Source organism: Pseudorca crassidens, chromosome X (assembly GCF_039906515.1).
Source record: "Pseudorca crassidens isolate mPseCra1 chromosome X, mPseCra1.hap1, whole genome shotgun sequence".
Lineage (NCBI taxonomy): Eukaryota > Metazoa > Chordata > Mammalia > Artiodactyla > Delphinidae > Pseudorca > Pseudorca crassidens.
The window spans coordinates 15,943,822-15,971,042 of NC_090317.1; the positions used below are offsets into that span (position 1 = coordinate 15,943,822).

The following is a 27,221-nucleotide window of genomic DNA, read 5'->3' on the forward strand; positions in this document are numbered from 1 at the left end:
GGAGGGATTTACTTGTCTCAGAGGAGCAGGGGTCTTTCAGAGGCAGGAGACCTTTTCTTCCCTCTTTATTAACGTGGGAAAATTGATCACTGCTTTCAACTTTATTCAAGAAAGAGCTTCCAGGCTGAGGGATTTGCAGGGAAATATTATCAGATTACCCAGGCTACACAAAATGCCAGCCCTCTTGGAATCATTTTTCTTTTCCCTAAATAGCATATTGAGTTCAGTTCTGATGGGCATGTTATCTTCTAACAGATGAATCTTTCTACAGCGAGCCAAGATAAACACACACTTGTTTAAGTGCTGGAATCAGCCTCCACCCTGAATTTTCCCAACCATCACCTAAAATAGAACACGGCTTTTGAAGGCAAATAACTGAGAGAAAATGTACTGGTCAAGTTTTTTTTCTCTTAGTAAATCTCGGAAACCTATGTAACACACTGGAAAAACTGCTTGAGACAAGAGAATTACTGTATTACTGCCAAAGTTACCAATTCACTCGTGCAAGAGCTGTGGTCTTTATTTACATAGCAGATGGGAGAACAAAATATCCAAGAGCCGCCCTGATGGTAACCTTTGATAAATATTATGGTGGAGAGAAAAGAGCCCCGAGATCAGACCCGGGTTCCAGCGCTGGCTGTGTGACCTTGGGCAAGTCATTGGCCAACTCTAAGCCTCAGTATCCACATGTATTAAGTGAAGATAATCATGTCAATCCTAGGGTTGCTGAGAAGTTTGCATGAGATCATGGATGTGAAAGAATTTAGAATTAAGAATAGCATCATCCAAAAATGTCATTTGATTATTCACCCTTTGAGCTGTTACACGGGAGCAACTGGGGTGTGCGTGGGGAACGCTGGTGGCAGGGGCCTCCAGGGTTGTCAGGGCTAAGTACCGAGCTCACACCGGACCATGAGCTGTCTATCAGATCGGAGAGATGAATGAGTTTGGAGAAATTTGTCATCTCATCTGGAACAATCTGCAGAGAAGTCCTGCTACCAAGTCTTGGACCCACGTGGGCAGCCACACTGGTGGCCCCAACGGTTCTGTGCTGGAAAGAAAGTTACTATTTTCCCGATGTCACTAACAGCGGAAGAGCTACAGGAAAGCTTCCGTGTTCATGGCAGCCAGGCGGGCCTCTGCAGAAGGCTGTCAGGTGCAGATGACCTCCTCCTCAGAGGGAAGGCAGCCAGCAAGTCTTGCAACTCATCCAAGAAACGTTCTGGATACAGAGCTCATTCTAGGCCCCACTTGGGATGGCGTGGTTTGCTTACTAACGACTTGCAAGTTACTTCTCAGATTGCTCAGCCATTCTATTTGGAATCACTTTTTTAGAATTCAGGGATCGAATTTTCCGGGTGACTATCTCGTTCATCAGGCCCAGCCTGAGACCTTTTCAGCTTCCTTTCAGACTCCAGCCACTCTCAGTGGGTCTTGCCCACCCCATTTCCATTTTGCTTTTTGTAGAGGCAAGAGGGAAGATGGAAATAGTCTGGTTAAGGCTAGAAAGTGTCAGGCTGTTCCTGGAACCTCTATTCAGTTCGAAGAGTGGGACAACCCCATCGGGTACCACGCCATCAGTCTTGATGTGGAAGACCCAGCTGATGGAGGGTAAGGCGGCTGATTTCTAAGTAGGAGGGCAGTGGGTGCAGGGGGTGTGAGCCTCTATGCTCCCCACCGCGGAACATCTCTTTTAACCATCTTATATGCTGAAAAAGTTAAAAAAAAAAACCTAATGTGGGGCATAGGTGCCAAGGAAAAGTATAGAATTTCAGGGAGAACAGAAACTTGCTTTGGACTCAGTGCTCTTTTGTGGCAGAAAGAGATAAGGACGGCGATGTCTCTAGACCCTCTGGATTCTCAGTAGAAAACCATAAGCAGGTTTGGAAAAAGGAATTCTCTTCTTTAAACCGGAGTTCAGTAAAAGAACAGATCTTTTCTTCTCTCTGGAGACTGGCTTTCTGAAAAATAGGATAAGCATGATGAGGAAAGAAGCCAGCTTGGGGTCCAAGGAGCCCAGGTTTGAATTCTGACCTACCTCACCACTCCTAGCTGTGTGACCTTGGGCAAGTTGCCTAGCCTATCTGAGCCCCACTTTCCTCAACTGGTAAATGGGAATACTAATGATACCTACCTCCTACATGAGTTACACACATGTAAAGCCCTTAGAACAGTGTGTGGCACAGATATGTTCAATAAATATTAGCTCTTATTTTGTTAAAGAGGCAGTGCCTTTATAGGGAGTAGAATTATTGTGGGGTCATGCTGCAGCTTAGATTAGTGGGTAAGACCAAGGACAGAGAAAGCTGACGCTGACACTTACCTTGACTTTGGGCAAGTGACTTAACCTCCCTAAAGCTCCATGTTCTCATCTGTGAATGAGGATATAAACAGTACCCGTGGTGTGGGGAGCTATTGGTTCTTCTTTTGCCTCACTTCCATGGCTCTTGTCATTCTCCTCACCTTCTAATGATCTTTACTTCATGCCACTTCAGCCAGCCATTTGCCCTGGTCACACGCCAGACCTCATCATGGCCTACACAGGTAGCATCCTTGCCCTCTCAATTTCGAACATCCGCTCTCCAACCACCATGTCCCAATGTCATTGGCTTACGTAGTCTTATCACCGCATTTTATATAACCTCATCCTCCAATCCATCAACCTCCACTACCCGGCACCTCCCATCTGCCTCCATTTCCTTCTTTGAGCAGCTTACACGCCATGGTCCCTTGTTCCAATCACTCGCTTGCAAATACCCTCAACTCCTTTTCCTCTTTCTCCACCCATCGCACTCACTCATCAAAATGTCAACCCTGGATGAACCTCACCGTTTGCCTTCTCTGCATTACACTAACCCAACAGCACTGGCAAAAGTCACCCAAGCCTGTTTCCACTTAAACTGGTGATCTCAGCCTTCATAGTTGACTGAGAAGAGAGAAATCGTGTAATTAGTACATTTCAGACTCCCCACAAACAAGCCTGCAAATCTACTTGCATCTGTGTCCTTATTCTCCTTCTTTTGTCTGCTTTCAATGGCAGAAGGTCCCCTCCTCTTAGCAAATGTCAGTACTTCCACATGTCCCTTTCAAAACTTCTCAGTGTGGGGAGGGGAAGGGTAAGCTGTGACAAAGCGAGAGAGTGGCACGGACACATATACACTACCAAACGTAAAATAGATAGCTAGTGGGAAGCAGCTGCTTAGCACAGGGAGATCAGCTCGGTGCTTTGTGACCACCTAGAGGGGAGGGATAGGGAGGGTGGGAGGGAGAGAGACGCAAGAGGGGAGAGATATGGGAAATATGTATATGTATAACTGATTCACTTTGTTATAAAGCAGAAACTAACACACCGTTGTAAAGCAATTATACTCCAATAAAGATGTAAAAAAAAAATTAAAAAAAAAAAAATTTTAAAAAAACTTCTCAGTGACTTCAACCACGAATTTATCCTCATCCTCCTGTCATCCATCTCTTCATTTTGTATAGGCTGTAATATTTGCCTTCTTTAAAAAAAAAAGACCCACTCCACTCCACTAGTCTCCGTAGCTACCACCTTATTTCTGTTCACCCCCCTCAATGCTAAGCTCTCCGAGAAGCTACTGGCATTTACTGTCTCCACTTTCTCATCTCCCATTCCCTCTTCAACCCACCCAACCTCGCTTCCGTCCACACGCTATAACGAAAACTGCTCTTAACTAGGTTATCAAAATCTTTGATGCCACATCCAATAGAAATTTCCCTGGTCTTCTCTTATTTGATCTCTCGGAAGCCTTTGCCACAGTTGATCATGCTCTCTGGAACTTTCTCCTCTCTGAGTTTCTGTAACACCTCACGCTCCTGGCTCTCCTCCCACCCAGGGACTGCTTCTTCTCAGTATCATCTTCTGGGTCCTTATGTCCTCAACTTGTAAATATTGGCACACTCCAAGACTCTGCCCTCTGCCCTTCTCTCTTCTCTGCCTGGGTGATCATTCAATGGCTTTCAATGTCATTTTATACTGAACAATCTCAGAAGTTTATCCAGACTCCCCTCTTGAACTCCACACTTACATACACAACTGTTGAAGAGGGATATCCGCTTGCATGTCTTGTAGGCACCCAGACTGAACGTGGTCAGAGTTTTGTTCTCCTACAGTCTTCCTCATTTCCATACATATATCCACCCAGTTGCTCAAGCAGGAAACCGAAGAGCTAACCCCCCTCAAATAGATCTCAAATGCATTAACTTCATTTGGCCTCCACTGCTGCCATCTGATCCAGGCTACCATCCTATGCTTCTGGCCTCCTAACTGGTCTCTTTGTTCTCATCCCTTTCTCCAGTCAATCCTCTCCACAGCAGGTTTCTGCGCCCTTATTAAGTGCAAACTGGGGGCTTCCCTGGTGGCGCAGTGGTTAAGAATCCGCCTGCCAATGCAGGGGACACGGGTTCGAGCCCTGGTCCGGGAAGATCCCACATGCCTCGGACCAACTAGCCTGCGAGCCACAACTACTGAGCCTGTGCTCTAGAGCCCGTGAGCCACAACTATTGAGCCTGCGTGCCACAACTACTGAAGCCCGTGCGCCTAGAGCCCATGCTCCACAACAAGAGAAGCCACTGCAATGAGAAACCCGCGCACCGCAAGGAAGAGCAGCCCCCCCCCCCGCCGCAACTAGAGAAAGCCAGAGCGCAGCAATGAAGACCCAGCGCAGCCAAAAATAAATAAATAAAATTTGTAAAAATACTTAAAATAAATAAATAAATGCAAATTGGCTCACACTTCAAACCCTTCCATGGCTCACTGGGTCACTTAGAAGAGAAAATCCAACCTCCCACCATGACCCAGAAGGCCCTGTGTCAGCCGGCCCCAGTCGACCTCTCCAGGCTGGGCTCTGGCCCGTTCCTCACTCACTTCCGGGCCTGGGCAGGGCAGCTCCCTCCATCTCCACTCCAGCTCTTCCTAAAGCTCACTCCATCCCTCACTTCATTCGGGTCCCTGCTTGCACATCACTTCCACACAGAAGCCTCCCTTGACCACTTTATCCAAAGTTGGCCTCCATCTTTCTCTATTTCAACACTTGGTATGCTTCCTTCATACTTACCGTAACTTGCAAATATTTTGTTTTGTCTTCTTTATTGTTTTTTTGATGGAGTCTACCTTCCCCACTAGACTATTAACTCTCTGGGGAGCAGGGACCAAGACAGTTTTATACACTATGAGATTTATATATGTAAATAAAAGAGCACCGTGTCTGGCAAATAGCAATGTCAATATTATTATTACCTGTAAAAACTGAAGAAATGTACAAGGAATCAGTGTCTATTTGTACAGATTAAAAAAATCAAATTCACTAAAAATTTCGGCACCGCAGTTTTGGGGAGTCCCCTCCGGAAAGGTCTCTCCAACTAACTACCCTTCCAGCAGATCGCTCTTCTCTCCACAAGGTCTCTGCCTCATGGGTGTGGGACACCTGCATGAGGGGACTAGGCCATATTGGAGGGGAAGGAGGGGACTCGGCCTTCCTTCCTTCCTTTGACAAATATTTATCTGGGGTCTCACAGAGGAAATCTTTCAGAACTACCAAAATCCTTCCTGAAAGTTTCATCCAGCTCACTTCAAAATCAGGTTAATATATGGGAATTCCCTGGTGGTCCAGTGGTTAGGACTCAGCGCTTTCACTGCCAGGGCCTGGGTTTAATCCCTGGTCGGGGTACTAAGATTTCACAAGGCGCGTGGGCAAAAACAAAAAACAAACCCCCCCAAAAAAACCAAGCCCCCACCCAAATCAGGTCAATATAAAATATATCAAGAACCAAACATATAAAGAGGCGACCAAGTCCCACGCCAAAGCTACCAACCAGGAAGTGATGGCACAGAATCTGGGCATTTCACGAGCTCCCCTGTGGTTCTCAGCACCAGGCAAGATGGAGAAACTGGCAGTGTGCTCTCTTAAGAGCATGGGTTTTGAAGGGGTTTCCTGGTCCTTTTATCCACCTAGGGAGTCACCCCACTTCCCCGTCCCCACACCCTGCTGCCTCCTCTGCCCAAAGCCACAGCTGCAGCTTGGCCAATGGGGATGGGGGCTATTGGCATAGCCAGGTACCCATTCCCCACCTCCTGTCAACTGCTCTCTGCATGGAAGGCTCATCCCCTTGGCCCTTTCTCAAGGTAATACTGCTCCTTTGCACGCTTTCCAAGTCTTCTGCACCCACTCCTCTTATTCCAGGATGGTGTCCTGGCCACAGATGGACAGTGAACCCATATACAGTGAAACAACCGTACCAGTTGCTAATCTTCACTGTTGTACACTTGATTTAAGTTGGAATTGTTTTGATGATTTATGTTTCGTGTAATTTTCGATGCTGATCATTGTAGGACACGGCAAGAGCAGAGAGAGAATACCTCTGCTGCCTGCTGCTGTGTGATCTTAAGGCGAGTAAGGCCTTTCACCTGTTTGAGACTCAGTCCCCTCATCTATAAAATGGGCATATTCATTCCTTCATTCAGTCAGTCAATCCCTATTTACTGGCTACCTCTCGTATAAGGCACCTAGGATGTCCTCATACCCGTATCTCAAGGTCGTTGTGGGGACTGAGCGGGATGCAGTGTGTGGGATCTGCCTCACAGCCATCACCCACAGGTGGTGCTGCTGTTAATTTGGGCCTGTGAACAACGGAAATCATCAAGTTTTTAGTAATTCTAAGGCTTATAATTTTTAAATGTATAAACTCTTAACAAGTACTTAGGAGACTTGATAACCCTGATATCATTCATTAGAAGGCCAGCAGAGCTCATCCCCTCAGGCAGAGCCTTCCATGAAGCCTGACAAAGCCGCGCTACCTTAAATCTCCCTCCCCACCTGGGCACCGCCAGTTCCTCCCTGAGGGTGATTTGCGCCTTGCTTGTTTCTCTTTTACAAAATGGTGTCAAACAAAATTAATTTGTACTCTGTTGGCAGATAGATTTTTACCATTTCCTTTTTCGATGTTCTTTTATTGTTTCCAGCACCTGTGCACTCATTCATCTGACCTCTGCACTGCCGCAGGTGCTAAGGATGGGGCGGTTCACCCCTCAAAGCCTCGGCCCTCAAGGACCGGACATCCTAGGGAGGCCTATATATCGTGCTCACCCTCACTCCACACCAAACTGTAAAGTGCCTGAGATCTGGGGCCGTGGTGGCAGCTCTTCCCTTGATGCCTCTCAAACACACAGCACGAGAACAGCTGAAGGCACACAGGATGCCCTCCTGAAAGGCACTTTTTGCTGCCTTATGTTGTGCCGGGCTCACTGGAGCTAATTCCCATTAGAATGTAAATTCTAAGCATTTACATATATTATTTCAATTAATCCTCACAGAAGCCTGATGAGGTGGGCATTATTTTAATCATCATTTTATAAATGAAGCCACTGAGGTATGGACAGGTGAAGAAACGTGGCTAAGTTCCTAAAGCTAGTAAGTAATGAAGCTGGATTCGACACCAGGTCACGAAAATCCTCATGTCAACCCCTGAGACTGTCCTCATTTGACATCACTTTCAAATTGAGCGTGGGCCCAGACAGACTCCTAGCCTTTGGTATCAGGTGGCATTTTCTCTGACTGCAGAGTCCCGGGGTGGCCCTATGTTCTAGGCTGAAAACTGAACATCTGGGAAAGAGCAGGCTAGCCCTCATGAATTTGTTCATTTTCCTGCGTCACCTTGGTTATCTCACTTAAATCCAGCGCAAAGAACTCAATAGAGTTGCTTTTATAGCCAAATTAGAAAATGGGCAAGACGTTTTACAAGATACCAAGTGCACGGGCTCTTTGAGACCAAAATGAAACCTATTCTAGGGATGAAAATACTAAGTAGAAATGGGGGTCATTTCAATTGCTGGAGATCCTGGGTTTGTTTTTTTTTTTTTTTGAGTTACTGAAAAAACTTTATTCACAGAGCAAGTGTGAAAATGTCTTTTTATTGGTATTAAAAGGGAATTTTAAGGCTGTAATACCAGCTCTTTATTCCTTAAAGGGAAGCAGTTACTATAATGATGTACTTGGAGCCACACGGCTAGTTAGCACCTTCCCTCTTCATTGGGGAACCATGAAGTCTATTATGTTCCCTCAGGAGGGCAGTTTTCCATGAGAAATTGCTACATTTGTAAAGAACATATTGACCATGATGAAAAGATTTTATCCACATCTACACGATGATGACAAAATTGGACATGACTAAAAGGTTTGGGCAGCCCAATTCTCAGGAACAAAAACTAGAAACAAATGTCATGATACCCATAAAAATGCCTTGATGTGTCTGTCGAGCGTGGGAGATCCTGGTTTTTATGCTACAAGCTTGTTCTCAGGATACAGAGACATGTTATCAAAGGCAGAAGCAGATACTTACTTTCAACTGCAAGGCTGGAGCTGGCAGGTCCACCATCAGGGGGGAAATAGATTTTCTTACCTAGGAAAATAGAAAACATGATTGGGAATGAAATCGGGGACTGGGTTAGAAAGTGCCCAGAAGCCCCCCAGGGAACCCCAAATCGCCTGGTCCTCAATTTATAGACACCTGACATTTTATCAGTTGCTACAAAAACAGAGAAGCTTCTGTTTTGAAGGCCCTGTGGGTTTTGTTCCCATGTTACAGGCAATGTTTCTGATCAAGGGCCACTGACTTCCTCAACAGATCCTGGACCATCGGTCACCAATTAATCCGACAGATATCTGCATTAGTAGGAGAGTCTGAAGAGTTGGTAGCAGTCGAGACTTTAGCGATCAACATTTGTTTGAGAATGTGTCTAGAACTTTCAGGAATTGGATAATGCCTGCATGGTGGCTTTGCCATGATGTGCCTGGCATATAGTAGATGCTCACTAAATCTTTGCTGAATTGGACTTGAACTGCACGGGCTTGTTATGTTTGGGAGGTGATGATTTGAGCCATCTGTGTTCTAACCATCTGTTGAGACAGGGCTCTGCTGTGTGTGTGCACAAGCATATATACACAGTTGGCCTCATCTGTCCCTCTGAATCCAGCAGGAGCAGATTTTTGAAAAAGAAGACTAGGGTGGGAATCCTCATAGGTTTCCCAAGCATGACATTTTTATGATTTACTCTTTAGGTACATTCCTAATCAAACTGTGGGAATGATGGAGTGGTATTTTAACGGGAAATTGGTTTTCGACATTAGGATGGAGCACAGCACCTGACCTGGGTAGGGCTAGACTGAACAGGCCCTTTGTGTAATATATATACTTGGTTCGGAAGTAAAAGCAGCTTCTAGCAATTTCTTTCAGGCATGGAACGCTAGAACCAGATACGTATGGACCAGGGAGCTGGAAAGAAAATTCATCTAGGGTACAGAAAGCCAGAGGATTAAATATCTGTCAGGTGAGTGAGTAAATGAAATGGTGAATGAGCCTTAAGGATGCTTTCATTTGTGGAGGGGTGTGGGTCTGGGAGCAGAAGCCCCAGACAGTCAGGCACCGTGACGCTCTCCAGGCAGCAAGGGGGCTGCCTCCAGTCACTTTGAATTTTAATGTGTGGAGCAGATGGATGGTATAGATGGCCCTTGTTCTTGCCTAGGGGTCTGGCATTATTGCAAGTTGCCAACCTGTTTGGAGGATAGAGTTTTGAGCCTGTAGGTATATCCCTGAGTTCTGTCTTACAAATGGATTATTTAGCAGCTCACAGTGAGGTGAATGCAGGACCCTAAGATTTTAGGCAGCAGCCCATTTTTCTAGGGTAAGTCCAAGTCAGCAGACCAGGGTGAATACTCTGAGCCAAGTGCATCTGTCTGGCTATCTATGCAACCCTTTAGTCGTTAAACGGTGACTATCGACGCAGCCTAGTGAAGACAGATGGAACTTAAGCAAAACATTCTATCCCTCAGAAGCCCCGTAGCTGGAGTGGCAGCAAGTCGTCCTCACATCCCATCTCACGCCAACTCACTCTCAACCACAACCAATCAGAGGCAATCCTCCAAGCATCTGGAGGCATTTCCTTACTGTGGGCTGAGCCGGAAGGCAGGTTGAAGAGCAATCCCATGCTTCCAGCCGTCTGGGCAGAGTTGCCATCCTCCCACGAGGCAGATTCCTGAGGATGGGTTAGGCATCTCTCTGGCTGGAGGAGACTTAGGAGGGGCTCATACTTCCCATCAGGCTGGGTCTCTGGAACCGAGTGCCCAGTGGAAAAGGCATGAGGGTAGCCAAGCTCTGGGAAGCTGGAGCTGGCGAGGGAGGAGAAATGCCTCGGCTCGCCAGGCTGAATGGAAGGGCTCCCGGTCAGGGACACTGGATACTGATCCACAGCCATGGGACCAGATCCACTCAAGCTGCAGCTGGCGGCACCATTTGCAAAAGATACTTCCGGCTGTGGCTTTGTCCACTGAGAAGAGAAACGCCACTGATTTGGAGGCATGCCACTATCTGGGAAGGAAAGATTTAGAAGACAGTTTTATGTATTGTTTTCAAAATGGAATTAGCTTAATTTATTTCTGGTTAATATATACTATTTTTTAATTGTATAAAAAATCACTCTAAGCATAGTATCCGGAGACTGCCATTGTCTACCTTTAGGTGTACTTCTTTCTAAGATTTGTTTCTATTCATGTATGCATTGTTTTCACATCACATATTGTTTTCAAGGTCGCTTTTGCATTATTAAAATATCGCAGACATCCTCCCAGAGCAAAGAATAGAGCCAACACCAGCTTTTTAAATGGCTGCAGGTATCCCATCATAAGGCAGTACATCCCTTGTCCAACTAGCCCCTCAAGGAAACTTTTCTAGAAGTAGAATTACTTGGTTAAAGGTGATTGGTGTTTGTTTGTTGCCGTTGTTTGGCTTTATTTTATAGCTGGTGCTTGGAACACACCGAATAGGAGGACTCCACAGAACTTTACAAAGGGTTTAATACTTGCTTACATCACACAACTCTAGGGATTGAAACCCCACTTTCAAGAGAGGTCTGGGGCATGGGGATGTTAACAGACTGGACCAAGTTAGCCAAGCAGCTTAGCCAAGTAGGGATCTGAGCTGGAGGGATCAGTGATGGGCAGGGAAGTGGTGGCTTGAACCTCTTCCTGCGAAAGCAAAATGCTCAAGGTCAAGCAGCAACTCAGTTTCTTCTTGCAAAGTTCTTGTGGACAAGCTAGTGGGGATGGAGTCTCCTTTGGTCTCAGAGACACTGGTTCAAATTGCGCCTCTAACAGCTGCTGAATCAGAGTTCTCGAAGAGTCTCGGGCAGCCCATGACATGGACGGGCGTTTTCCCCATTCTCAACACCCACTCAGGAGGAGGGGCGGAGGGAGAGAGCGAACTCTGGCAGATGGCGCTTAAAGCCTGGAGGTTCTTATCTACCCAAGATAATGCAGAGGGCGCGTGGGTGTGGCTGTCAGGCCCCCTCCCCCTCCTCCTGCACCTGTCCCAGTGCCCCTGAATGTTTAATTTGCCTGGATTTTGTCTGAGAGGTCAGCCCAGTGATACTGGAGTGTCCCACCCACCACCACAGCAAAACAAGCCCTAACCTACACGACACAGATACTCTGCCCAACTTTTCCCAGCGTTCACGAGAGATGGGCGATGGGTGGCTACTTTTAATGAAGCCAAGGGCAAGGAAGCACATGAAGATTTGTTCCTGGGGATGGATGTTACTTTTGAAAACTGTTATCTGCGGGCTAGTAGCAATTCAGGGCGCTGTGTAGCACAAACAGTGATTAAGCTGACTTAGGCTAACCACTGTTTGTGCTTCGTATTGAATGAGGGCACAGAACATGTCCTAAGCACAAATGAGAAACAGTGCGTGGCCTCTGATAACTGGGCAGTTTCCATCTGAACTGGCTTCACAGATCTCATGCACAGGACCTAGGTTTTGAACACTTGAAAAGTGGAAGGCAAGGCCCCAGCGTGTTTTGAATATTTTTAAAAACTGCTTCCCTTCCAGAATTCTCTGAGTGAAACGTTAAGGGGAGTGGGTGGCGTGCCTCTGGCCAAGGTCACACTTGGTCACTGAGTGCACCAGAGCACAGTTTGGCTGGAGTATGTGGCCCAATCCTGAATTCACAGCAACCCAATGGTGGGCCTTGGGTGGCCTGGGGAAAGCACCTGGCCAGAGCAGGCTTGGGTGCGGTGTCCCGTGGAGCAGAGACCCTAGATTTTGGTGGGCCTCTTTCCCAGGCTGCTTGGGCAAAGAGCTTCCAACAACCACGGCCATCTATTCTGGGGGCCGCTGGAGTGGCTCCCGGTTGCCACCGCTAGAAGTGGCCCTGGTGACACTTCCTTACCCAAGATCCCCCTCTTAGTTACTTGGGAGATGAGAGGGAGCCCTAGGGAAGACTCTGCTGCCTTCTCAAACCCCAACCTACACTAATGAACGGAGAGCGGGCAAGGAGCTCTTTGGGGACACTTAGGGAAGGCTGGATTTTTCTCATTCTTTTTCTTTTCCTTCAAGGTGACACTAGGCAGTGTTTGTGAAATGTTAACCACCTCCTATCTTGTGATGTCTTGAAGTGGATGCGGCTTTAGTCTTTTTTTTTTAATTAAAGTATAATTGGCTTACAATATTATTTTAGTTTCAGGTGTATCTTTAGAGATTATACTCCATACAAAGTTACTCTAAAATATCGCCTATAGTCCCTGAGCTGTATATTACATCCTTGTAACTTATTTATTTTGTACCTAGTAGCTTGTACCTCTTAATCCCTTTCTCCTATTTTGCCCCTCCCCCTCCCTCCCAGGCTGGATTTTTCTTTCAGTAGGAATACAAAAGGCTTCCATCCCCTCTACTCCAACTCTGAACATGTAGCCCCAGCCTCTTAGTCCCATCCATGCCTCTAGCATTCCTGAGGCCTCTGGTCCTAAGACCAGGTCCTGTTCAGAGAGCGCAAGTCTCCATTTCCCACCCTGCCCTTTTAGGGTGAAAATAGCTAGCTATTCTCTGGCATCCTAAGCAAACCCAGAGGCACCACCCATGCCACCCATAGACACTGCTGAGAACCCCAGAACCTTCTAGAAAACACCTCCAGGCATCAGAGTTTGCTTCCACCCCAGAGGACCCTCCCTCCACTCTATCCTTGCGTGGTGGTCCCGTCTCCCGTTCCAGACTAGTTTCTGGACACACCAACTTCAATGTCACCCCCTCAGAGAGGCTCTCCCTGAGCTGCCAATGTCCAGGGTGTTAGCCTGCTACTCTGTGACTATGCCCTGCTTACCGCTCCGTGGCATAAGCCTAACCTGTGATTCCATTCCCTCCTGCCCTCCTTCCCTCACTATTGGTCCTCCCCACTAGCCAGTAAGCTCTAAGAGGACTGAGATCCCTTCTCTTTTGTTCACCATCACATACTCAGGAACTTGCACAGTGCCTGGCACAGAGTGGGCCCTGACTAAACGTTACTGTAATGAAGGCACACCCACGTGTGTGCCCTCACACGTGCACAGGCATGCTGGCGCGCACACACACACACATGCACACACACAGTCCCCACTAAATCCTTCTCTGTGGACGAGAGCAGCACGCAGAGGGTCTAAGAGCACAGACTTTGAGGCCAGACAGGCTGGGAGTCCAATCACAGCTCTGCCACCTCCTATATGTGTGACACCGAGCATGTCCCCTCCTGTCTCAGAGCCTCTTGGGGCTGTCGTGAGATGGAAGGGGACAATACATGTAAAGCGTTTGGCATGGTGCCCGGGACCTAGTAGGCACTCAAGAAGTGAGAGCTGTTGCTGTGGTTACTATTAGTATTATTTTGGTTTAGAAACGCCGTGTAGGCTCACATTCACGGGTTTCTCCCCTGGTCTGCAACACTCCACAGAATCAACCAGGAAAAGCAAATTGGTAATGCATGAGGCCTGAGGAGCCTCCTTGCCCTCAGTCAGCACAGAAGGGAGGGCAGGAAAGGACAAAGCCAAGGCGTCTGGGAAGCAGTGGCAGCCGCAGCGCTTCGGGGCTGACGTGGAGGATGGAGTAGGTATTGGCTATGAGAGAGATTTCAGAAGCCTTGGCTTGGTGTGTACATTGCCAGAAATAATCCATCAGAGGTGGGCAGGAACCACTGTACATCTAGAAGAGCTTTTGTTTATTGAGCACTTACTATGGGCCAGGCTCTTTATCTAGCATTCTGGATGCGTCTCCCGTGAGATTCACAGGAACCCAGATGAGAAAATAGTGGTTAAACGAACTCGCCTAAGGCCACACATAGCCAGCAGGTATAGAGCTGGCTGATTCTCAGCCTCAGACTTCATTCACTGGTTCTGTCTCCCATAATTGCAAGAATGCAGCGAGCCTGCACTTTCACACACTCCTGTGGCTGGACGGGGGGCAGATGGGCATAACATTTCTGGGAGCAATTTGTCAGTAGCTATCGAAACCCTAAAATTTGAGTGGACTCTGATGCAGTCATTCTACTTACAGCCATTTATTTTAAGAATATAAGCAATGATGCCTGCAAAAATTGAGCTACAAGGATATTCGATGTGATATTTACCTATAGTGAAAGACTGGCAACAATCTAAATGTCTGAAAATTTTAATAGATCTGGTACATCTATAAAAAGGATACTCTTGAGCCATAAAATGATGTTGTAGTAGAACATGTAATGGCAATAAAGATACATATGGCTTATTGTCGGTTAAAAAACCAAGTTACAAGCCATGATGTGCAAAATGATGTTAGGTTGTAAAACTTAGTATGTGCACATAGATGCACATGTGGTTTTGTGTCCTGAATGCTTCTGTGTTTTCTAAAGTTTCAAAACTTGACACATTATTTTTGTGATTAGAAAAATTTAGTTAAGTAAAAATTTATGAACCCACTTGACTCAGTGAACCTGTCACAGCTGTGAAATAATTGTCTGATTACCTTCCACCCATCTTTTCCTCCTTCTTTGTCCCCCGTCTCCACCTTTAATATAAATGCTGTTTTATGATGAAGTTGAAGCCGAGATCCCTCTGAACACACACACATATCTTGCCCCACGAAGGTCCCAACTTTGACCTGCCTGATTCATTCATCCCAGAAACAAAGAGGATATTCTTTGTATTAGCCGATGGCTGAAATAACACCAGAGGCAGAGACAGCTTATGGGGGACAGTCCTGTTCCAGGGCACCCAGTTCAGGGGGGTGGGTCCTATTCAGTCCCACCCCCTCCTTCATGGCCTCCTGCCTGGATTACCTAGTCTTTTGCTGATTATCCAGGTTCCCTTTCCCAACTGAAAATAGGAGATTAAACATAGAAAGTGTACTAGTATTTTGAAAGTAGCTAAGAGCTCAGTATCTGGAATCAAATGATCTGGCTGTGAACAGCTGCCCCTTACTAGCTGTGGAATCTTGGACAAGTCATTTTCCTCTCTGAGCCTCAGTTTTCTTACCGGGAAAATGGGCATGGTGAGAATTAACCAATAGGTTGGTCTGAAGATTCAGTAAGATTAATTCACGTGACAGCCCCTAGCAAAGGGTCTGGCACACAGGAAGTGCTCAATAAATGTTAGTCATTATTAACATTATTAGTGAGAGTCCTAATAGGCATTAACTCTCTGGCTGGGGTGCCGTCAGGGTCTACAAAGGCAACACAGTGGAATAGTCAAGAGACTGATTCTGGAGTCTGACTGGCCTGGGCTTCAATCTCTATCACTCACTGGGCTGTGTGACCCATCCCATCACTTACCCTCTCTGGGCTTCAATCTCTATCATTCACTGGGCTGCGTGACCCATCCATCACTTACCCTCTCTGGGATGCAGTTTCCTCCTCTGTAAAGTGAAGCTATTAATACCCATTGTAAAGTGGTTTTGTGAAGAACAGCGCGCATGTAGGAAAATGCACAAGTATAAGCGTGCAGCTGGGGGGAAAAATTTTTCACAAACTGAGTGATGAGTACCCAGATCAAGGAACAGAATATGACGGTCACTCCAGAAGCCTTCCTCAGCCCCCTTTCCCATCACTAAACCCCTCCAAATGTAACCCCTCTCCTGTCTCCTAACACCATAGATTCTGTTTACCCAGCTTTGACCCTTATCAGTTGTAGTGGATTTAAAGGACTGAAGTGAATGCAGTTACAGCACAGCACCTGGCACCCAGTGTGGCTCCCTGTAAGTTAGTGCAGAGTCCTCTCCCTCATTGGGAAGGAAGACACGAAGTCATCAGGGTTCACAGGGGCCATAAACAACTAGCATGACTATACCGCATGTAGATATTCACACTAAAACAGAAACCCAAGACACGGAAGCAACCTAAATGTGCATGGACAGAGAAATGGATAAAGAAGATGATACACACACACACACACACACACACACACACACACACACAAATGGAATATTACTCAGCCATAAAAAAGAACGAAATAATGCCATTTGCAGCAACATGGATGGACCTAGAGATTATAATACTAAGTGCAGTAAGTCAGAGAAAGACAACTATCATATGCTATCACTTATATGTAGAATCTAAAAAATGATACAAATGAACTTATTTACAAAACAGAAACAGACTCACAGACTTAGAAAACAAACTTATGGTTACCAGAGGGGAAAAGGGGGGAGGGATAAATTAGGAGTTTGGGATTAACAGATACACACTTCCATATATAAAACAGATAAAAAACAAGGTCCCACTGTATAGCACAGGGAACTCTATGAACTATATTCAATATCTTGTAAGAATCTATAAGGGAAAAGAATCCGAAAAAGAATAGATCCATATATATGTATAACTGAATCACTTTGCTATACACCTCAAACTAATACAACATTGTAAATCAACTATACTTCAATTTAAAAAAAATTTTTTTAAATAAAAAAGAAAGAAAGGAAGGAAGGAAGGAAGGAAGGAAGAAACCCAGCGTTTCTTCCCCACCCCGACTGGATTCTGGAGGGGGCAAGAGAAGGAGACTGGCTATAAAAGACCTCTGAGGGCTCAGGCTGTACGTATACCTTCTTCTCAGCAGCCCTTGAGCATGTTGCCAGGCCTAGGGCTGGGCTCGAGGCTGGGATAGGAAGAATACAGGGTGGTAGTGTACCAGAACCGTGATCCCAGAAATAGTAACTTCTGAAGCTTCTCGAGTTACCTACTCTAAAATCCCCAACGTCCTTCTAAAAGGGAGATAATTCAAAGATACTTTCAGCTTGTGTTTTCTTTTCTACAAGGAGGGCCAGTATAAATTATACCTAAGTAAATAAAAGAGTAACTTTGATTTGAGAAAAGCAGCCAGGAAGTTCAACGGCATTTCCTAGCCATACGGGCCTCAGTGTTTGGGCTTTGCGTATTTGCCTGACAGAACACCCTTAGAATGTGGGTGAGCCCGCCATGGGAGCCCATGAATGGAAGCCTGTTCTCCGTGTGGCTTAGCTGAGGCCTCAGTAGGGCCAGGCAGCCTGGGACTGGCCTGAAGAGGCTGAGAGGATGCTAAGGGTCAGTAATGAATTTCCCACTATCTTCGAAGCTACGTGCATCTCATGTAACACTTCCAGTGAGAACAACTGGGGACCCGCCTTCTTTCAGAGGACCCTCCCCGGAGGCAGCAGAGCTTATGAGAAACTTGACTCCTAACTGCAATAAGAGAGGCCTTCAGGAAGACGGACTTTCTCCTTCATTTCAGTTCAAGCAGCTAGACGAATGAACATTGGCCTAGCCCCTACCACGCGCTGCGAGGGAGACACATCTTCACAGTCCCGGGATCTGTGAGACTCTCACGGAAAATGCAACAACCCAGAAGGTAGGTGGAGAAGAAAGCCGCCTCTCTGTTTGGCCTGGGAAGGCTGGCTTGGGCAAGATATAAGGCCATGTCCAAGTTCCCTTGGCGGGCAGGGGCTTCACAGAATACAGAGCAAAGTCAGAAGGCATAAGAAACAAGGCAGCAGCCACCCAGCAGAAGCACCTGGACAACTTGGGGGCTGACGGGAGGGGCCTGCCGCTTTGATCCTGATGTTTTGAAGGTGGGCCCTCGTACCCACTGTAGCCATTCAGAAACATGCGTCAAGCCTTCACACCACCACCGCAAAAGTAACTACCACCTACATGGCATTTACTATGTGCCCTTTGACATGCGTTATCTCATCGATTCCTTCTCTAGTTCAATAATACTCAGCTTTACAGATGAGGGAACGGAGGCCCAGAAAGATGAAGTGCTGTGCCCTGAGATCACGTGGCTGATCCATGGTGAAGCAGGCCCCGCCTCAGGCTGCCTGGTTCTAAAGACATACACCAAATGAATCTCTCTCTACAGTGACTCCATAATTGACAGAATCAACACCTTGTGATCCAAGTCACAACTTCAGGGGGCTTCCCTGGTGGCACAGTGGTTAAGAATCCGCCTGCCAATGCATGGGACACAGGTTCGAGTCCTGGTCCGGGAAGATCCCACATGCCGCGGAGCAACTAAGCCCGCGTGCCACAACTACTGAGCCTGCGCTAAGAGTCCGCGAGCCACAACTACTGAGCCCCTGTGCCACAACTACTGAAGCCCACGCACCTACAGCCCGTGTTCCACAACAAGAGAAGCCACCGCCATGAGAAGCCCACGCACCACAACGAAGACCTGATGCAGCCATAAATAAATAAATATTTTTTTTTAAAAAAGAGTTCTACAAATCACAATTTCATTCATTCACGAAATATTTATTGAGCACCTTCCATGTGTCGGACATTAGGCTGGGTACTTGGAAAACATCAGTTAACAGGTTGAGTCCCTGCTGCCACAGAATTCAGAGTCTAGGGGGTAGGAAGAGCTAAGAAACACATAAATATATAATATGCCACATGGTGACAAATGCTAAGAGAAATAAAACAGGGTAAGACAGAGAGTGACAGGGTGGGGACTTCTATTTTTTAAATAGATCGTTCAGGGAAGGCCTGTCTGAAAAGATGACATTCCAATGGAGACTTGAATGAAGAAAGGGGAAGTCATGCCGTTATCTGGGGAAAGAGCATTTCAGGAAGCAGGGAGAGGAAGTGCAAAGGGCCTGAGGCAGGACTGTACTTGTCAAGTTCTACAAAGAGAAAGGAAGCTACACTGGAGTGAGGGAGGTGGGAAGTGGTAAGATATGAGAGCAGAAAGATGACAGGGGCCCAGGCCAGGGAGGTCCCCATTAAAGACCTTGGATTTGATTCCAAGTGAGATGAGAAGCTAGTGGAGGATTTCAAACAGAAAAGTCATATGGTACGACTTTCAATTTAATGGTATAGACTGAAGTGGGGCAAGGGCAGCAGCAGGGAGACTGGTGAGGAGGCTGCTGCAAAATTCCGGGGGGGCTTCCCTGGTGGCGCAGTGGTTGAGAGTCCGCCTGCCGATGCAGGGGACACGGGTTCGTGCTCCGGTCTGGGAAGATCCCACATGCCGCGGAGCGGCTGGGCCCGTGAGCCATGGCCGCTGAGCCTGCGCGTCCGGAGCCTGTGCTCCCCAACGGGAGAGGCCACAACAGTGAGAGGCCTGCGTACCACAGAAAAAAAAAAAAAAAAAAAATCCGGGGCAGGCGTGTGGAGACGGCTTCGCAGACCAAGGGGACAGCAGTGGAGGTGAGGACACGTGGTCAGAGCTCGGATATATTTTGAAGGTAGAACTTACAGAATTGTTCGAAGGATTGGATGTGGGATATAAGATAAAGAGAGCAGTTAAATATGACTCCAATTAATTGGAAGGATGCAGCTGCCACTTATGGACGGAGCAGGGTGACGGGGAAACTAAGAGTTCAGCTTGGGACCTGTTTGGTTTGAGATTCCTATTAGCTCTGTGAAATGAAGGTATCAAGTAGACAGCTGTGTAGATAGGTCTGAAATCCAGTCTGGGCTAGAGATACGCGTTTGGGATTGACCAGCGCACAGGCGGTATTTATATAGATGGTATTTAACACCAAGAGACTGGAAGAGATTCCCTAGGGAGTGAGTGTAGAGAGAGAAATTGTCTGAGATCGGAGTTCTGGGGCCCTCAAATGTTTAGGAGTTGAAGCGTTGAAGAGGAGAGGACATCCAGCAAAGGAGACAGAAGGAGGGTAACCAGGAAGCCAGGAGGAAAAGCATGAGGGTGTGACATTATGGAATCCAAGTGAAGGAGGTATTTACAAGAGAGAGCAGTCGACTGCAGCAAACGTTGCTGACGATGGCTCAGCTAAGATGAGGACAGAGAAGGAACGTTTGGCTTTGGAAAGTGGAGGTCCCCGGCTAGCCTGGATAAGAGTGGTTTCAAGGAGTGTTGAGGATGAAAAACAGAGTGGAGTGGATTCAAGAGAGCAGGAGAGGAGAGGAAGAGGACGGAGAGTCCATGGACACCAGTTATAAGTCTTGCTGCAAAATGAAGCGAAGAGATGTGACAATAAGACAAGAGTTGGTTTTATCTCAGGTTGGGTTTACAAGGCGAGCAGAATAGAAGAAGTGAGGGACTATGAACTGCTGGCGCTGACGACGAAGGGACTGTAATATATCCAAGCCAAAGTGTTCAGAACTAACCCAGAGTCAAATACCCAAAGTGAGCAGACTTGTCTAGGCATGAAGAGCCTGCGGTTTTGACCCTTCCCAGGAGTCAGTTAGATCCTGTGAATCCCACTTACCGCATGTCAATTCCCCAAACAGCCATTCCTGCCGCTGCTCTAAAGCGCTCAGCACACCGTTAGACAGCACGCCTCCCCGCTGTCCACCCAGCCCCTGGTGCCCAGTGTTTCCTTTAGGATCTGCTGCTGCTACACCCCCTTCCACATGTTTCCTGAAGTCCCAAGAGTCTCTGAGGAAATCACGTCACCTGACTGGAAAAGTTATTTCTGGGAGAGAAGCAAATTCTGAAAAGCTATATCAGCTAATACACCCACTCCCTGCCCAGACTGAAAGAGTCTGGCCAGCCAGGGTGTTGGCGTCTGAAAGCAGAGGTCCCACTTGGAGGCATTCAGCACGTGAGCGCGGCGCCTTTTGACATAGCTGTCTTGAAATGTGTTTTGAAAAGAAAGAATGCTTATTATTAAAAAAAAAATGACCCAAGAGCTTGCGCAATAGACACCCCTGATGCTGTTAAGGGTGGGGAGAGGTTCATTTGCCAGACAGTTCATTTGCCTCCCTCTGGCCCTGGCCCTGCTCCCCAGAGCACCCACTATTAATTGAGAGGAGGCTGGGTGTACACGCGGGGGACACGCATGCTCTTATCACAAGTCCTTTGGTGTTCCTGACCTGTCAGACAGAAGCAGTAGTAATAATAATAATAATAGTACAGATAATGGTGCTAATAATGAACAGTTGTGGCGCTCTTACTGTATACTGAGTAGTGAGCTCAGCACTTAACACGATTGAGGACATAAGGGAATAGGTGTATCAATTTGATTAAACAGCGTCCTTTTTGTTTTTTGGCCGTGCCACACGGCTCACGGGGATCTTAGTTCCCCGACCAGGGATGGAACCCGTGTCCCCTGCAGTGGAAGCACAGAGTCGTTACCACTGGACCATCAGGGAATTCCCTAAACAGTGTCCATTTTCACGTGAAACTTCTGAGAAAAGGGTGTGGCTTCTCACTAGACAGTGTGATGTGCCTTCAGGAAATATACACACGTCTAACAGCATTGAGGGCATCAGAACTGGTCTTTCAGTGATAGCCCGATAGGTAATTCCAGCCCCACTCTCCCGACATGCTCACCATTCCTCAGGATCACATCTCCGCTCTGGCTGGAAGGGCTGAGTCCCTGGGGGCTCTTGACATTGCCCAGAGCTCTGGAGAAGTGTTCGTCCACTACGCTGCTGATGTCCCCTTGGAAATAGGTGAAAAGGACACAGCGGGAATTCCATTCAGTCTTGATAGGGCTTTGCATCTGGACGGAGGTCTTCCTCACTTCTTCCATCGTGACACAGGGGAGAGCTGCGGAGCAAACGCAAAATGTCACTGGTACTCTTTCCAAGCGGCTTGGCTGTAGTTTGGAGAAGCAGCGTCCTTGAGGGCGAGCAGTTTGCTCCTAAGGTTCGGGCTCTCTCACTGGGGCCCTGGGTAGCTGCGCAGCTGCTGAGTCCAGGAAACAAGACAGAGCTCTACCGAGTCCTGAAGCGACCCTCTCTTACAAATGAAAAAGATTGTCTGGGAGCATGATTAGAAGAGCATCAGGAAATGAAAAAGAAAGAGAGGGAGGGAGGGAGGGAGGAAGGGAGAGAGAGAGAGAGAGAGAGAGAGAGAGAGAGAGAGAGAGAAAAGAAAAGAAAAGAAAGAGGGAGGGAGGGAGGGAGGAGGGGGAGGGAGGGGACACTGAGACCAAAGAGTGGAGTAACTTGCCTTCTGGGGAAGTGTCTGCCTCCCGCGAAAAGCACGTGCAGATCCCCCTGAACAAGGGCACTGAGTATCCCAGTAGAGCTTGGCTAAGCAGTCCAGTGGGTACTGACAATTTCAGGTTCCCTAATAAGCACTGCTTTCCACCTTGGCGACTTCCACGCAGGAGCATCAAACACATCAAATTCTCCCTCCCCTCTGAAGCCATAATCTGTGTTCGATGGGGTCCTGCACCCACCCCCACCCCATCTTAGAAACTAGCAATTACAAACAACACCAGTTCTGAGGCCTCCAGACAGATATACTCTGCCCAGAGTCATTTAGAAAATGTCAGAGCTTTAAATCCAGGTCCGATTGACTCTGAATCCCATATTCTTTTTTTTCTTTTTTTTTTTTTGGTCGCGCCGCATCGCTTGCAGGATCTCAGTTCCCCAGTCAAGGATTGAACCCGGACCACGGCAGTGAAAGCCCGGAATCCTAACCACTAGGCCACCAGGGAACTCCCAGACAGATATACCCTGAAGCAAATGCAGAGAACACTTTTCACACTAATATTTTGTGGCGACATTGGGGAAAAGCGCTCTGTTCACCACGCTTCCTCTGCGCCTAGAACGGTGCCTGATTTCTAGCTTAATATTGAACAAATGCTCAACAGCCGTTGGCTAAATTGCCTTAAACTTGGCCTCCATCATTGGATTCTACCTGTGAGCTCCTTGAGGGCAGAGGCTGTCCTTTTGCACCCAGGCGGGGACCGGCACACAGTGGGCACTGGAGACAGGCCGTGGCCTTCCTTCACCAGGAAGTAACCAGTCTGGGTGCTTCGTCACCTCTGGCCATCCAATCCGACTTGTCCCGTGCTCTGGCTAAAGACACCTTGAATCTATTCTGATGCATATAATGCAAATGACTAGAGTTTAATAGCTCTTCTCCCTCTCCAGTCTCTGAGATCCTCGAGGATGGGGACCATTTCTTATTCATTTCTTTATCTCTAGCACCTAACACTTAGTAAACAATGGGCTGAGTGATGAAATGCCATTTCGTGCAGTAAAAGCACAAAGCGAGGAAGTCACACCAGTCACAGGTCAGAGGACCTGGGCTTGCCCTTGGCTGGGTGTGCGCCTTTGGGGGAAATCACAGAGCCTCTCTGGGCTTCAGATTCCTCTAGGGTAAAATGAAGAGGTTGGGGTGTATGAATTCTGCAGCCTGTTCTTTTATGGTCCCGCCAGAAGTGCCAACAGATTAGGATGAAACATTACGAGGGAATCTGGCAGTGAGCAGAGGACCCTTACTTAAAAGTTCTCCTTTCGGAATCCTAGCCTCAGTCACGGCTGGATTCTCTTGTCTCCAGAAGCCTCTGATTGAGCCCGTCAATCTGTTTCCCCCGGGTGACAACCATGCTAAGTAAGCATCACAGGTACTACCTGAAAAATGAATCCACTGTATCCTTATTTCAAAACACGTGGGAACAACCACTTTGAAAAACTGGCGGTTTCTTCTAAAGTTAAACGTACACTTAACCATATGACCCAGCAATCCCACTTCTAGGCACATGTAACCAAGAGAAATGAAAACAGATATCTGCGCAAAGACTTCTACATGTTCTCAGTGGCTTTATTTATAATAGCCAAAAAGTGGAAACAACACAAGTGTCCATCACCAGGAGAATAAATAAACTAGCTGTGACACTTTCATACAATGGAATGTTCGTCAGCCATAAAAAGGCACAGACTACCAATCCACCCAACAGCATGGATGAATCACTAAAACATTAAGCCGAGTGAAAAAAGCCAGACACAAAAGACCACATATTGTATGATTCCACTTACACGAAACAGGCACAAATAATCTATGGTGATAAAAGAACAACGGCCGCCTGCGGGGTGGGGCTTGGAAAGGGGTGACAGGGAACTCGTAGGAGTGTTGGAAATGTCTTACATCCTGAAGAGGGTGAAGGTTACACGTGGATGTAGACATTTGTCAAAAGTCATCAAATTGTGCACTTAAGATCTGTGCATTTCACTGAAGGCAAATTATGCCTCAGTGAAAAAACACATATTATCGTCAGATACCTGGACTCATAGAAATAAAGCAAAGGTGTAATCCTTGGGCCCGTTACACGGTAAGTCAAAGGCAAGTACTGTATGATCTCACTTATATGTGAAATTTTCAAGAGGCAAACTTGTAAAAATGGAGAATAAAATGGTCGTTCCCGGGGATGGGGGGCAGGACCAATGTTGTTTAAGGAAACAAACATGCCATGAGTAGTGAGTAAGTCCTAGAGCTCTACTGCACAGTGCAGTGAAAGTAGACAACGATATTGTATTATAATCATCAAACTTTCTAAGAGACTGAACTTAATTATTTCAACCACTAACAGGAAAGGATCATTATGCATCATGATAGAGGTGCTAATTAATGGCTCCGACGGCAATCATATGACAACATATAAATTTATCACATTAGCATGTTGTACACCTTAAATCTACGGAAGTTATGTCAAATATATTTCAAAAAATAGCAAATCAAGTAAATAAAGCGACAGTGTTGTGAATGACGAAGTAATGATAAATGTGGACGCAGCCCTTCTTCTAAAGCGGCAGTTTACATTAGACCTACCCTGTGTCGGAAGCTACAGATGTACTTTCTCCAATCTTTACAACCTTCAAGGAGGTATTCTTGTCCCCATTTTATAGATGAGCAAATTCAGGCTTCGAGAAGGGAAATCGAGGGCCCAGGCCACGCAGCTCGGTGGTGGCAAAGCTGGGGTTTGAACTCAGGTCTCCCTGACTTCAGTGTCTGGCCTTTTCTCCCCATCCCTTTCTAACTACCTGGTGGGGCTAACCGTCCGTTCCCCTCCACGGGACTCGCACCAGGACCCTAACCCAGCTCTCTGGCTCCCCGTCGGGCGTGCAGGCAGGCGGCCCGTGCGCTCTCGCACACATCTTCTGGAAGCCTGTACCGGCAAGGGCCGCTTGGCGCCTTTGTGGGTTTTGCCCTCTTACCCTCTCGTCAGTGGCCGCTTCTCTAGCTCAGGCTTGACCCAGCCTGCCACCTCTCTTTGCTAAGTCTCCCTGAAGCCACGAAAAGAGCCGGCCGGACTCTTGGGACATCAGGGCGGTGAAGCACACTCCCAGCCCCCGTGGTAAGAGACCACAGGCTAGCTCCGTAGCGATAGAGCAGGTCAGAGCACCGTCTCAGCGCCCTCACCCGGGGGGCTCAGACCTTACACAACTCTGATCCTGAATAAACCCCGAGACCTGCCCATGCCCCTCTCTTTTCCTCACCAAACACATGACACATACTCGAAAGGAAAGCCCTGGGTTACGTCTCTGGACCCAGCTGATAAGCAGTTCTCCGGACTGTACTCAGAGCTCAGGGGCGAGGATCTGTATTTGCGGGCGATTCAGATTCTGAGAACTGTTATCTGATTTAATTCTTTCATCCCCACACGAAGCCTCCTTGAGGGCTCTCTTCTTTATTCGGGAGTGAATTGGTGGGGTGGGTCTGACTTAGAAGGGGGGCCGCAAAGCTGGAACTAATGGGAGGTCAACGAGGCAGAAGAAAGGGTGGGACTTTCCTAGCCAAGATGTTTCTGTATCGACGCCTGGCTTTGTAGCGAAAGTCTCTTGCTGATAAAACCCTCGGCCTTGTCCAAGCTTTGTCAGCTGTGCCGTTCGAACAGCAGAACTACAAAAGCCCACTGTAACTTGCAGTTTCCCCAACGCACAAAATATCAAGACACCAAGTAGGCATCAAACTACTGCCCGGTCTTCTGCACAAATATTTTAACATGGAATCCAAGAGGAACGGTTTGACCTGACTTCTACCAGGCTGCCTACCTTGACGTGCTTACCACCCTTCTGCGAAATGGTACCCAGCACCCCGGCGGTGGGATGGGAAGTCAAAGAGGTGATCACCTGGAACAAAAACCGCAAAGGGACCGGACTGTATCTCACTGAACAGAGCATGTGATGCCCTCCACCACCACCCCGCCCCCAGCCCTGATTCCTTCCCAGTTGAATTTCCATCCCTCCTGTCTCCCCCAAAGTCCCCACCTCTTACCTTAATTCTCGACCATCGGCGGAGACACAGGAAGATGCTATGGCCGGGCAAACGTACCTTTTTATGGCCGGAGCCGCCTTGGCCCGTTTTAGAGCAGCTCAGTGCTGGCCCGAGCAGGGCCTGGCGATCTTGTGCCCTCCCCTTGCTACTTTCTACCCTTCTAGCAGAGCCTAAACGAGGCATTTCCTGCTAGCTATCTATTAAGAATGCAGAAAATGTACTCCAACAAGTCAATCGGGTTGGGCACCTGCAGGAATGAGGAAAATAGGTAGTTCTTTTTTTTTATTTCTTTCTTTTTGCATTAAAAAAAAAGCACTTAGCGATATTGTCTCTTAAAGTGGGCGGCCAATTGTTTGCCCGGAAACCACACACAGAGTAGTAATGTCTGAAGCCTCAGTGGTGGGGCTGGGATCCAAGTGATGTGACTTTCAGTCTCTGGAACAGACAGGAAGTTTGGCTGGTCTCTAGTTTCTTCCTCTCTCCCCTTGGGAAGAGAAGGGGAGCCCAACCCCCTAGGATTCTGGACTTTCTCAGGCTTCCAGGGGCCCAGAGGGATTGAGGACTTCTCCAAACCGGCAAGAGATGGAGCAGTTCAGGACTCCAGCTGCAGGTTTGGAGCAAAGGAGTCCCAGCCCTCGTCCTGAAAAATCTTCAATAGTACCTCAGTAAGTGGCACCCATCATTCAGACCCCAAAGCCTGGAGCCGTCCTTTGCTTCTCCCATTCTCTGTTTCAATCATATTAATTTAACAGATATTTATTAAACACCTACTCTATACCAGGCATTATCCTGGGAGTTCTGTTCCATAGTGAACAAAACAGACCGAATCCCTGCCTTCCTGGAATAAATATACACACGTTCTATGTTTGTACGTTATGTGGACTTGTCAGATGGCAGTAAGTACAAGGAGAAATTAATCAGGAAAACGAAGCAGAGACAGGGAATAGGAAGTGTCTCATTTATCCAAGGCGGTCAGGAAAGAA

General features: G+C 47.3%; 1 protein-coding gene across 1 annotated transcript; it reads right to left on the bottom strand.

Annotated features, from left to right (window-relative positions):
* Window positions 1–328: 328 nt before the first annotated feature.
* Window positions 329–26,511, bottom strand: VGLL1 (vestigial like family member 1). Its single transcript, XM_067722616.1, has 5 exons — window positions 26,239–26,511; window positions 21,559–21,777; window positions 9,964–10,383; window positions 8,359–8,418; window positions 329–1,961 (listed from the first exon to the last, which is right to left on the bottom strand). The coding sequence occupies exons 2-5, from the start codon at window positions 21,758–21,760 to the stop codon at window positions 1,918–1,920; spliced, it is 726 nt and encodes a 241-aa protein (XP_067578717.1). The 5' UTR covers window positions 21,761–21,777; window positions 26,239–26,511; the 3' UTR covers window positions 329–1,917.
* Between the last annotated feature and the right edge of the window lie 710 nt (window positions 26,512–27,221).